Raw genomic sequence first — 13,890 nt, forward strand, 5'->3', positions numbered from 1 at the left:
GAGACTGGATGAGGCATTTGGTGCCATGGTTTAGTTAATTAGAAGTTGTTAGGTGATAGGTTGGACTCAATGATCTTGAAGGTCTTTTCCAACCTGGTTAATTCTGTGATTCTATGATTTTGAGAGGATGGTGCCAGACTTTCCAGTGGTGCCCAGTGATAGGACAAGGGGAGACAGGGACAAACTACAACACAGGTTCCAACTAAATATAAGGAAAAAATTCTTTACTTTGAGGGCAGTGGAGCTTTGTAAGAGACCAAAAAGGTCTTCTAAACAAGCCTAGGTGATGCTAGATTCTAAATGTTCCTTTTGCACCATCCCTCCATTAATAAGATCTCAGCTATTTGAAGTAATTACAGTGAAACAAACCTTTAATTCTTGTACACAGTATGCAACTGATCCTCGTCTGAGGCAAACAGATCATTACTACAAAATAAATATTTACCTTCCTCTCAGATATCAGATGTAAAAAGGCAACTGGGGAGTTTATCAGGGAACACTGACTCAAGATGCTCACAAAAATGATGCTAGGTTCTAGTCAGCAACACAGTCCCCAGGTATCCATTCCACAAACTACAACAATGGATACAAGCACTGCATCTCGGTGCTAGACAACCATTTCAGCAAACTTTTAAAAGGCCCTTTTAAAATGCCCTCTTTACATGTAATTTAGCTATTTTAAACCTACACAGTTATCACAAGCTTAAAACACACTCTACTAGTCTGCTTAAATGCCTACTACAAAGAGCCAGAGCTTGCACATGAACTATGAGTGTTTGGGGAACTATTGTTTTAGAGCTTACATAATTAGAGTCACAAGGCAAAACAGAGAAGATAATATTTTCTTCTTTTTTTTTTTTTTTTTTTAATGCCAGTATTTCAGAATATCTGAAAGTTAGTTTGTACAGACAAGAATGTATTTAAAGTTGGCTCATGCACAGGACAAGGAAAAAGACTTTTAAAGACAGCTCAGTGCACCGCATCACATGTCAGTGCGACAAGTGCTGATTGCTTCTATTAACTGATTTGAGACTTAACATACTAAAACCATGTGAATGATTAACAGAAGATGTCACTGCAGATCAAGAGAGCAGCAAAGAAAGGGTTAACAATGTTCAGCTGTGCTACGGACCGCACCCGAGTGAATATCGCTGGGATTTGAAAACGGATTACCCTGTCTGGAAGGAGCAGGCCTGGGCCATGGTTCCTGCCCAGTGATTCCCCAGCAAACAGCATCTCCACATCACGTGGCCTAACATAGTAGTAAATTACGGTTGCTGAGCAACAGCAATACTGGCACAGATGGCTCACTGCAGTTGACATCTTTAGCTATGCAGATTAATTTATTATTTACTTGTGCTAAAAACTGGACAGGAGAGTTTTCTGGGCTAAAGAGGAAAGACTCCAGCATAACGTAGAATACTGCCAAATTAAAATACTGAAAAATTATTTTGCCATGCACAGGTGTCTGCCTCTGTCTAATTTCTACCTCTTTTGTATTGAGATATATATATATATAAATCCATTAAGCAGCAATACTATTAATACATCTAATCCTGAATTTAAATACAAAACGCAGGCACAGTCTTCCTCTGAGAGAGAAATGGTGTGTGAGTGTATTTAAGAATATTCCACAGAGAGAAACAATATTCTGCACTGCCATAACCCTTCTATTTGAGGATCTTACCATTTTCCCAAATGCCTATCTGGCAGTTCTAGCTGGGGGCAGAACTAAAGGAACCATAATGACTTTATTTCATTGCAAAAGTTGTGAATAATGTCCATTTCCATTTAAAGTAGTAACACTGGAAAGACCTAAGTATTCTCTGGATCCAAACAAGTATTCTACACAGAAATATTTTCAACTTTGATAATTTTTAAAAGGCAGCTAAACAAGGCTGGTTTGACTCTGCTCTCTGATCAGTTTGAACCCACACTAAACACCATCTGCTTTTGCAGAATATCTCTAGGTCTGCTTCTGTGAAGACTTGATATCTGCATTAAAACCTTGAGGAAATGAAATAAACCCCCAACTTTCTGTTCTGTTAAGAGTTGAACCAATTTATTCAAAATTTGAACAGTTGATAGACAGAGTCAAGTCCTTAATTTCTTTCCACTTTGTTTTGAATTGCTTATATAAACCCAAGCTGAAGTTTACATTGGGCACACAGTTTTGAATTTATGCTTCCTGTCATTAAGAAGCTCAGACTGTGACATGTCACTATCCACAGTAATGACAGTTTTAGTTTTGTTTATATGTCACTTTCAATCCACTTTGCATCCTGGTTCTTATGAACTACTTCAGCACAGAAGGGTCTAGGCTGTAAACCACAGAGATTACTCCATTTCAACCAACAGCTTCCTTTACTGTCCCAATCAACAAAGATTAGCAGTGTAATTTTATTCATCTTATTGTAAATATAAAGAAAACTTATCTGTATTCACCAAAAGAACTATAGTCTTAGAATTACAGAATCATAGAATGGCCTAGGATGGAAGGGACCTTAGAGATCATCTACTCCACCCGCCCCGCTCTGGGCAAGGACATGTCTCTAGAACTAGACTCAGCTGCACAAGGCCTCATCTGATCTGGCCTTGAGCACCCTCAGGGAGGAGGCATACACAACCTCCTGGGCAACCTATTCCAGAGTCTCAAGACTCTCATACTAAAGAGCTTCTTCCCCAGATCCAGTCTAAACTACTCTCTCTCAGCTTAAACCCATTCCCTCTTCTCCTGTCACTAGATACTCCTATGAAAAGTCCCTCTACAGCCATCCTGTAGGGTCCCTTCAGGTACTGGAAGACAGCCCTAAGGTCTTCTCTAGGCTAAACAACGCAGCTCCCTCAACCTATTCTTACAGCAGAGGTGTTCCATCCCTTGGATCATCCTTGTGGCCCTCCTCTGGACTCACTCCAACGGCTCTCTGCTCTTCTTATGATGGGGACACCAGAACTGGACACAGTATTTGACATGGAGTTTCACAAGAGCAGAGTAAAGGGGCAGAATCACCTCTCCTGCCCTGCTTGTCACACTCCCCTTGATGCAGCCTTGGATATGATTTGCTTTATGGGCTGCATGAGCACACTGCTGGCTCTTCCTTTTATGAAGTAAAAGGAAGTACTTTCAATTATTATATATTCTTTTCCCTGTATAAGTTCACATGATCACAGGATGTTAGGGACTGGAAGGGACCTCTGGAGATACTCAAGTCTAACCTCCTTGCCAGAGCAGGACCATATCATCTAGAACAGGTCACACATACGCACATCCAGACAGGCCTTGAAAGTCTCCAGAGGTGGAGACTTCATAACCTCTCTGGGGAGCCTGTTCCAGTTCTCAATCACTGTTACAGTACAGAAGTTCTTCCTCATGTTGAGGTGGAACTTCCTGCGCTGTAGTTTACATTCACTGCCCCTTGTCCTATCACAGGGCATAAGTGAGCAGAGACCATCCCTTCCTTCTTGACGCCCAGCCCTCATCTATTTATATACATTTGTTATATTCCCTCTCAGACTTCTCCTTTCCAGACTGAAAAGCCCCGGGTCTCTCAGCCTTTCCTCATAATGCAGTGCCCCAGTCCCATAATCATCCTTGTAGCCCTCCACTGGACTCTCGCAAGCAGATCCCTGTCCCTCTTGAACTGGAGAACCCAGAACTGGAGGAAATATTCTAGGTGGGTCCTCACTAGGGCAGAGTAGACAGGGAGAAAAACCTCTCTCAATCTGCTGGACACACTCCTCTTAATGTACCACATGGTCCCATTGGCCTTCTTGGCCACAAGGGCACGTTGCTGTCCCATAGATAATTTGTCATCCTCTGGGGCTACCAGGTCCTTCTCCACAGGGCTGCTTTCTAACAGATCACCTCCTAACCTGTACTGGTGCAGTTTATTACTCCTTCCCAGACGCAGGACTCTGCATTTATCCTTGTTGAACCTCATTAGTTCTCCAGTCTGTCCAGGCCCAGCTGAAGAGCTGCACAGCCTTCAGATCTATCAGCCAAGCCTCCCAGCCTTGTATTGTCAGCAAACTTGCCGAGTAGACACTGTCCCCTCATCAGTGTCATTGATAAAGATGTTGAACAGGACAGAACACAGCACTGATCCCTGGGGGACTCCACTAGTTAACAGGTCTCCAGCTGGACCTGGCACCACTGATCACCACTCTGCACTCTATTGTGTATCCAGGTCCTAATCCATCCATAATAAAGATCTTAAGAAAATCAACGCATTTCTGACCACACAAACCCTCTTTTGTTACTGAAGATACTTCATGGCCAAGTATTTGGCTACTGGTTAGGATGCAGGAGACAAATAAATACTAATATCAAACACCATTATGAAGATTTGAAAGAAATGATGATACTCTTAAATCACCATATGATTGTACATAAAAATGAAAGCACGGGAAGAGAAAAAATGTCAAAGCTATAGTATGTAGAGCAACAGAAAACTCCTCACCCTATCAAGAGAGGAAAAGAAATAGACATCCTCCCCCCAAAAAATACATCAACAACAAAAAAGAAATAAGATTTGGTTAAAGGTTTTGGCCTTTTTCTGTTGAACTAAAAAATGAAAATGTCAATCCAGTAAAATGTTTCCCTTGATCTGAAATCTCACACTCCTCTTTTTTCCTGCACAGTTTTTCCATTAGGATTCTGTCAACTTTGCTACAATGTTGAGTCAATACAATTGTTTGATACAACAGATGCTGTTCCAGAAACAGTTTATATCAGTAAAACACTTTATAGAACTCACTCTGCCTGCATCCAAAAGAGGTTTTGGCAAGTAAACAAATCCTACATTAATATACACAGCTTCACATTATCTGAATGCAATTTTAGGCAAGCATCCGAATTATACCTGGCTCCAAGACTAATTCTAAATGGTCTCTCAAAAGCATACTGAAAGAGTAGATGAAAAATGGACCACACAGATAAAATAAATGAGGAGTAATCTCTTCTAAGAACTACCTAGAAGACAGGCATTCACATTCACTCAGTCAACATGAGCAGGCTCATGGAGAAGAGCTCATATACAGCCTGTTTCCAACTTGAACAGCTTTAACACTCCAATTGATCACCAACTTTACAGATGTCCATCTCAAAGAATGTCATGATATATTATTACAGGCTCAATTCTTGCTCAGTCTGTGTTGTACGTATCTTGCAATAACACAGGAGATGAAAATTCACTCCAGCTACCAGGCATAGGCACTGGTCATTTAGATTGAACTACAGTAGTTCATACTTTTTTGCCCAGCTTTATCAAAAGCTAGACATAAATGTTTCACAAAACAGTCTCTCAGATGTCTCTGCTCATTTTCAGAAAGTCTACTCATATCAAAATATTCCAGAGGGCTGAATCTTTCCTGGGGAAGTGCAGGTTTCTGTTGCCAATGGCTCATGGGAGTGGTTTGGCAAAAATAAGATTTTATTCAATGAGAAAAATAAATCACCATGTAACAAAATAAATACACATCCACTACAAGGTTCTGATGTATGTGAAAGGAAAATGGAATAGAGTACCAATTGACAAGCCTGTTTATATAATTTTTTTCCCTTACTTTATGCAACTGTTGCTAAGCAGTCATGTGTCATGGTGATGGAGTGTGAACACCTAGACAGATCAGAGAGACATATGTTACTGAACATGTTATGTACAGTGTGTTTTCTCTCTAGGCTGCTGTTAAAACCAAGACACCGACTCTCCCTTTCTCTCATGAGGACTGCAATGTCAGATGGTTCATAGAATGAGTACAACGGTCTGACATTGTGGCAATACAGGTATCACTTTCTGCTCTTAGTTCCACATTTCTCTCTAGCAAGTTAAACAGGCAGAGTGCATGGACTGCTGAATTTTAAATAGAGGATTACATTAAAAGAATTAAGGACAATTTTTAAAATCACTGGGTTTTTTGAATGCTTTTAACAATGTATGCAATCTACTTCCTGAGACAGCTTTTAAAGTGTGCTATATTCTCCTCAGAATTAGTTAGAAATACAGAATATAGAAAGGCTGTGCTGCCAGTTCAGGGACACCTGGAGAATTGGGCAGGGAGAAGTTGAAAGCAATACAAGGGCAAGCATAGAGTCTTGCATCTGGGGAAGAACAACCTCATGGACCAGTATATGTTTGGGACTGATATACTGGGAAATAGTTCTGGAGGAAAGGACCTGGGAGTGCCAGTGAACAACAGGTCGAGCATAGCTAGTGATGTGCCCTTGAGATCGAGAAGGCAAATTACTTTCTAGGGAGCATTAAGAGAGGTGCAGCGAGTAGGTCCAGAAAGATTCTCCTCCTTCTCTGCTCTGCTCTGGTGAGGCTGCATCTGGAATACTGTGTCCACTTCTGGACTCCTTAGTTCAAGAAGGACTTCAGGGAACTACTTGAAAGAGTGCAGTGCAGAGCCATAAAGATGATGTAGGGAGTGAAACATCTCCCTTCTGAGGAAAGACTGAGGGAGCTGTGTCTCTTTGGCTTGAAGAAGAGACTGAGGGGTGACCTCATTGATATTTACAAAGTTGTGAATGCAAGTGTTGGGAGAATGGAGCCAGACTCTCCTCAGTGATGTCCAGTGACAGCGATGGGCGCAAGCTGGAGCACAGGAGGATCCACGTGAACATAAGGAAAAAACATTTTCACTGTGAGGGTGACAGCCCTGGCACAGGCTGCCCAGAGAGGTTGTGGAGAACTGAAGAAACTTGTAAGAATATCATAAGAAAGTAGTTCAAGCAGCTCTACAAGGGAAAGTGTTAAAAAACCAAAAGTAATATAAATACTTGTCTACATAAACGTCTTTCCCTCTTCTCACATCCAATTCAAAATGATTGCTTTTGACATAAAAAAAAAAACAGTGGCTATAAGGGGCATTGGAAAGGCGCAACATAGAATTACAGAATCGTAAAGCTTGGCAAAAATAACAGCAGGAAATGTCAAAGTTTAACAATAAGAGGCGAAGATACAGTCAGTAAGTGCATGGGTAAGAGGCAAAGACTTTTGGTCAATAACACTTGAGAAGAACTTAAAATAAGAGAAGCCAAAAGAAAAAAGCTTGCATCACACTCAAGAAAACTGACATCTGTGACAGAAACCATGGTTTTCATGCTAAACAAGAAGAAACAAACAATTTTAAAGGAGACATCAGAAACTTCTGCTAATAATGCAGATATTGATAGAAAGAAAGGGAAACTAGAAGGAAAGTTTTGGAACAACTCAAGCAGAAACCTTAGCCACTGAAATAAGTCAAATTTTCATATGTGCCAGAGCAGGTTCCATTACTTTACTCCGACTGTTCAAAAACAAAATCAGATGTGATTTTCATCACACTTCACTACAGATTGGAGCAGGACACCCACAATGAAGTTTCAGCAAGACAGCTGGTGGTGCAAAACTGAGCAAATGAAAAGTGTGAGTGGGAGTCAGGAGATTGGAACTAATAGCTGAATAAATTAGATGTCCAGGACCTTCATTTACTGAAATGATTTAATCATGAAATAAATGCATATCCTGTGTTTATTTCAATGTGTAATATGAAATTCAAATCTGCTTTTACATATGTATGCAATCAGTTAGTCTTAAATGCAGCTGTACTTATTGTCTTAAAAGTCCTAAATTTCACACTTACAGAGTACCCACTTCAAAAACTAGTAATTATTCACAGAATTTTCAAATGCTTTAAGATCTTACATGAACTCCATTTCATGTCAGAATACCAAAATTGTTGACCAATTCCATGGGAAATGTGAAGTTTTTAGAGGAAGACAAACTTGGAAGTCTAAAATACTTCAGGAGAACATCACAGGAAAAAGACAACAACAAAATATAAGAAATTTTGGTCTAAATACTTTGTCAGAATTTGAAGGTAAAGTTCTCTTACAATTGCTCTTTGACTTGAGCCTCATTGCATCACATTTCTTGTCTGTTACATGTCACAGGCTGAGATATCATAGTATCAGGGGGTAACAAGAGATGGGGCAAAGGCCTGATACAAGCCAATCCAAATCCCATCCGAATCCTTTTATTGCACCCCAAGCATAGGGTTATATACTTTTTTTTATCAGAAGACCACACAAGACAGTTACAAATCATCTCAGACTTCGACTGGTTCCATGCACCTGTGTTAGGATTACACACTACTTGGCACAGACATTCTTCATATTCTCTCAACAACACGTATATTATGTATGGTGATTCTAAGTCAGTAGAGATAGGCAAAAACCACAGACCCCAGTCTTACACTTGTTTACATTTGCTACACCTGTCTCTAAGGTCATTCCAACCCTCTACCAGCACTTACTGAACTCTCTCCTGTCCATGGCTGGACAATAGCTGCACCACAGTCACACAATTCTATAAAATCACTGCATTTAATATTACTATATCCAACAGTTACACGTAAATATATATATCTTTTTTTAGTCCAGAATGTCCAAAATTACATACTTTAGGATCTTTCCTCCTTGATAATATAAACTTTTAGCACCTGATTAGCTGTCAATGCTCCGAACTTTCTGCACATGCTTGTTCCAGTCACTAGTTCTCCAATATAAGCATTAATGCCAACTGTATCAATCTTGAATTCCCCTAACCTCAAACATGAGAGTAAACTCCCAAATGATGCAATGTGCTGCCAATAATTACTGCAATTACTCTTTCTGGTTAAAATGTACACTTGTAACACTAAATAATAAATAAAATACTTTTTGGATGCAAAACCCCTGTTGCTTTTTACCAAATACCTGCTAACAAACATATGTACTCATGACTCAGGCTTTCTTTCAGCTAAGAAAACACTCACATAGTTATAAAGCAAAATCATCACACATCTTTTCCCAAAACACACACTGAAAAGACAAAGCAGGTTTTGTATTTTTTTTTGTTTAGTTCTTATAGCAGCAAGTTTTGCTTATTTATAAACATACTAATACATGACTGTTGTAGTCAGCTTCTACAGGTAGCCAGAGGGTGCTTAAAAGAAAATAACCAACAGCAAAAATGCCATGTTAGGGCTCTTCTTCTTTCTATATGAAGGAATAAGAATGCACATTTTAACACACCATGAACACAGAACCATTATCTTCTATTTTATTCCTACTTTCACTCCTGGTTTACTTGCAAGGAGTTTTCCCAAATACATTATTTTTATCATTGAATTTATTGATGCCTTGTGATCACAATGACTCATTGTAACACATCTGATATTTCAGCATAAAGAAGGTAAACCTAATTTTGTGCTCTGATAGCAAACATCAGTTTAAAAACTACTCACCTCTGTTATATGAGGATTAGGATTGAATCCACAAAGGCTGCAGACAACAGTGTGGCACTGTGTGCATGTGTTGTAATTGGCCTTTTCTGGAGCATGCAGAAGTAGTTCAGTGGTTGTGCAAAGAGGACAGAAGGTTTTCTTTGGGGTGGAGTCAGCAGGTTGCTTTTGCTGTGAGGGTTTTTCAGGCCCTGGTTGCTGCCCTGGTGGTTTTGTAAGTCCTGGCTGTTGTGCTGGGGACTTTGTGGCTCCTTCAGTTTGAGAAGATGGTTTTGTAGACCCTGCCTGTGGTGGTGCTTGTTTTACAATCCCTGTTTGCTGTGTAGGTGGCTTTCCAGGTCCAGGCTGTGATGGTTGCTTTGTAGGTCCTGTTTGCTGAGCAGATGGTTTTTCGGGTCCAGGCTGCTGAGCAGGCTGTTTTGGAGACCCTGCTTGCTGGGAAGATGGCTTTATAGGACCTCCTTGTCGAGCTGGCTGTTGAGATGATTGCTTTACAGGTCCTGGCTGCTGTGATGCTGCTTTTGTGGGAGGTGGTGCTTGGGATGATGTTCTAGAACTGTCTGGTTGCTGTGCTGATGGTTTTGAAGGTCCTGATGGAGGTTTTGCAGAAGTTTGTTGTTGAATGGGCTTTGTTGGTTCTGACTGTTGGGGCTGAGATTTTTGTGGTCCTCGCGGCTGGGGTGGTTGTTTCCCTTGTTCTAGCTTAGCGTCTGCTGGATGGCCAGGACCTGGTTTCTGAACTGGCTTTGGTTCCCCAGACTGCTGCTGAGGCATAGGTTTGGAAGACCCAGTTTGCTGGGGGGTAGGTCTGACAGGTCCTTGCTGTTGAACTTGCTTTGGAGACTGTTGCTGAGCTGGATGTTTTGCGGGGCTCTTCTGTTCTTCAGGTTTCCCTTGCTCTTTTGGGGCAACTTTTTGTTTCTTACTGGCTTCATCATGAGTTGCATCTGAATCTGATATCAAATCAAAAGGGTTGAATTTGTTCACAACTGAAGTGACGGCACTCAATGGATTGGCTTCTGAGAGGAAACTGGGCATCATACTTGGCTTCTGATCTTCTTTAAAATCAGTCCTGGACTTTGATTCCTTTAAACTAATAGAGGAAGGGCTCCGTCCAGGTGCACGTTGTTCTGTCTTCAGCACATCTACTGTTCTGCTTTTACTTAAACTTGGTGGTCCTGGATCTGGAGGCTTAGCTGGCAGCCTGGGATGGTGGCTTGTATCAAGCTCAGGATGTCTGCAAACAGAAAACATAATAAAGTTAAACTAATGCAGAGTACTAGAAAAATAGAATAAGATGTATCTGTGGCAATGGAAGTGCTGTGGTAACACTGTGAAGTTTCTCTGTTCCTTAAGTGTTTGCAAGACCAAGTGTTAAAAGGTGCATGCAAAATGAACATGAATAAAAATTGCTGTTCTGTAAAGGCTTATTCAGCTATAGACTAACTTATTATCTACAAAATAATTTAATACAACCACCAGATAATTTTCTCTTTAGAAATCTGAAGAGCTCAACTTCCTATTTTCCCTAAATCCAACTGACTAACTCTCCACTCTATCCCTTGGGAGACAGAGAAGATGAAAAGAAACAAAGGTGTCAGAATATTAGCCAATCAAAGCACAGCTGTAGAAGAAAAACACTGCAGATAGCAAAATGTCTCTGGTCTTAGGTTCAAGCTACTTGTATAAAATTTGGGTATATTTACAATTTGCTACACAGCAAGGATTTACACTCCTAAAGTATGTTAAGGAATGTATGTTTGCCACCCATCCATCCAGTCACAAATCTTCCAATCAGATCAAACCAATGCCAGTACACAGAAATAGACCCGAAGCTTCATTTTTTTTTCTTTTTAAATACAATTACTATGAATGTAGAAATCAAAATTGAAATCATGTCTTCTTCATCATGCATTCTGCTTGCTGCTATACTCAGCTGCAGCTGGAGGAAATAATACTGTATTCAATGCTATTGCTAAAGGATGTAGTAAAATATTCTATTCAGTGCTATCACTGTGCCTTTGCAGGAAGATAGAGTGTTCTCTTCAGTGCTGCAACAGTGTTGCAAATATAAAATGCTCAGTTTTCACTTTGAGACATCCAGCTAACTGTGCTCTTGTTTTTCCAGACATATCTCTTCTGAGGTGCTCATGAGCAAAATAAACAATCAGTCATTACATCTAACTGTTTTCCTCAACCAAAAATTATAAAAGCCAAACCAAAAAGTTAAATACAAATTTGCACGATTCTGTTTTAAGAATTTTATCAGAAGTTTGCAGAATTGTACACAGCAGACACATTTAAAAATGTACTTTATGCTGTTAATGTTGCCATGAGTTTACTAGTGTTTCTGATTAATATTTAAAGCTTTTATTACATACCCAGCAATAGCAACATACAAGGACAAAGCTGAGAGGTAGCCATTTCTGTGCTCATAATTCTTACACCATATTATCACATTCTTGTAAATTAATTTTTTCCACATGAAATGCTTAAGGACAAACTATTTCCAGCCTCCCATAACTCCATTTACCCTTCTCCATTCCGGTGAAATTATTGGCCATAATACTGGGAAGTTTACAACCTTAATATGCAAGCCACTGAAGTGAGTAGGTGTGTTTTCCACTGGTGTCAGTGAACACTGACTAACTCATTATTTGTATAGAGAATACTACAGAAAAGCCCAATGATAACCCAGCATCTTCAAATATCTGGCATTTTTTGCTTGTTAAAAGAACAATTCTATACTCTCATTAGCAACTACATAGGTCTAGCTGCAGTTCTGTTTTTCTTCTTACTTAAAGCACTCGGGTTCTGAAGAGGTCCTGCTTAATAATCATAAAATGGCTTAGTTTGTAAGGGACCTTAGAGATTATCTACTCCAACCTCCCTGCCATGAATAGAGACACCTCTCAATTAGTTTCATCTGCTCAAGGCCTCATCTGACCTGGCCTTGAACACTCTCAAGGGACGAGGTATCCACAACCTTCCTGGCCAGCCTATTAGATGTACTAAAGAACTCAGTCTAAACTACTCTCCTTGTCCTACTGCTAGACACTCTTATGAAAAGCCCTTCTCAAGCCTTCCTGTAGGAATCCTTCAGCTATTGGAAGGCAACAGGAAACAGTCTGGTGCGCTTCTATCATTTGTGCTTGCAAGTATTCAAACAGCAGAAGGCTTCATTCAACAATGCTTAGAGTGACAAGGGGCAAAAAAAAGGAGAAGAATCAATAGTATTATTAAAGATCAGGTCAGGAAACAGGGTGCCATGCCTAAATCTTACAGTGTCAAGACAGAAAACAAACAAACAAAAAAGTTTATAGAAATGGAACTTAGACCTTACAAGTGACTGTGGACCCCTGCTGAAACTCCCTGAACAGGGTTCTCTTCCAGCGTTCTTTTTTATCAAAATAATATGCTTACATATTTCCTCCTAATCAGATGTCAGAACTGGAAATGAGATTAAACCCCATGATTCTAAGAAATAAAGCCAGGTGAATCTGCAAGGTTGCTGCTACTGCATTCTAAAGACCAGACTTGTCCTGTCTTGTCTCCATACCTAATAATATTCCTAAGCAATGGAGACAAGAGTATAGATAACTAGTGAAAGAAAAGGCCTGGAAAAGACAAGCTTCTTGAGAAATGTTTTCTTTGTCAAAAGCCAAGACTTGCTCCACTTAAATTTTAGGTAACTGGAAGTTGAAGCCTTTTTTTTTTTTCCCTTGAACTATTTTGCAACCAGCTATAGACTGACATTGAACAATTTTAATTAATCTGCAGAATCAAAATTCCTCCAAAAAAAATCTTGTCTTTTTTTGACAACAATTTTCTTATTTTTAGACCTTTTGAATCATGAAAAACCCACCATTGTTTTAAAGTTTTCAATCCACATTCAACAAGAACAATCCTTGAGTCCTGTCTCACTTAATTACTTTCTTTATGCTGTTATGTTTCCCCCTACTTTGGCTTTGATTTACAGAGCTCATGGTCATTTACTTGAATATTACAGCCAAATCAAAGCTCACTTTGGAGTAAAGTGCAGATTTAACAAAAAGCTTATTGGTCTAGTTTTTAAATGCCATAACATGAACAAAATACAGATTTCTTCTGGACAGTAACACCATAAACATATTTTAGAAGTGTGACATTCAGTAAGCCTTCTTAGCATTTCCTACACCATTTTTTTGTTTTCTGTCTATTGTGAACAACTTAGTGAAGTGAAATAAATAAATATAACCTCAGCTGCATTAGATGGTTCAGATATTGGTCATTTAAGCTTTTCAGAGATGGAACGATTCCTCAGTAAGTGGACCCTGACATAGTTACAGAGTCATTCAATGAAGCTAGAATGACTGTAACTTGCTTACAAATTGACTATGTATCTTTCAGCTAAATTTCCAAATCATTAGTTTTCTGCAGATGGGTTACTGAAGTAGGATAGAATGGTTCCATAGGTGCTAAGCACCCCAAACAAATGCTCAAATGAGGTGAGAAAGTCCATTTGATGTAGGTGTTTCACATTAGGTGTTCATCATCTAAATGTTTAAACTTATAATGGATATTAATTGCATTTATTTATCTATTGCATTTTTAAGACTTAAAAGCTCAAAGTCTATAGAAAAC

At 39.5% G+C, this 13,890-nt stretch overlaps 1 protein-coding gene across 8 annotated transcripts in view; it reads right to left on the reverse strand.

The window, feature by feature from the left end:
• Positions 1-13,890, reverse strand: part of PCLO (piccolo presynaptic cytomatrix protein) — a 385,933-nt gene that overhangs the window by 369,903 nt on the left and 2,140 nt on the right. For all 8 annotated transcript variants that reach the window (XM_064142576.1, XM_064142575.1, XM_064142578.1 and 5 more), the window contains exon 2: positions 9,271-10,504. In XM_064142576.1, coding sequence (XP_063998646.1) covers positions 9,271-10,504 — 1,234 coding nt within the window. The remainder of the gene's footprint in view (positions 1-9,270; positions 10,505-13,890) is intronic.

This window comes from Pogoniulus pusillus, chromosome 4 (genome assembly GCF_015220805.1).
Source record: "Pogoniulus pusillus isolate bPogPus1 chromosome 4, bPogPus1.pri, whole genome shotgun sequence".
Taxonomy (NCBI): domain Eukaryota; kingdom Metazoa; phylum Chordata; class Aves; order Piciformes; family Lybiidae; genus Pogoniulus; species Pogoniulus pusillus.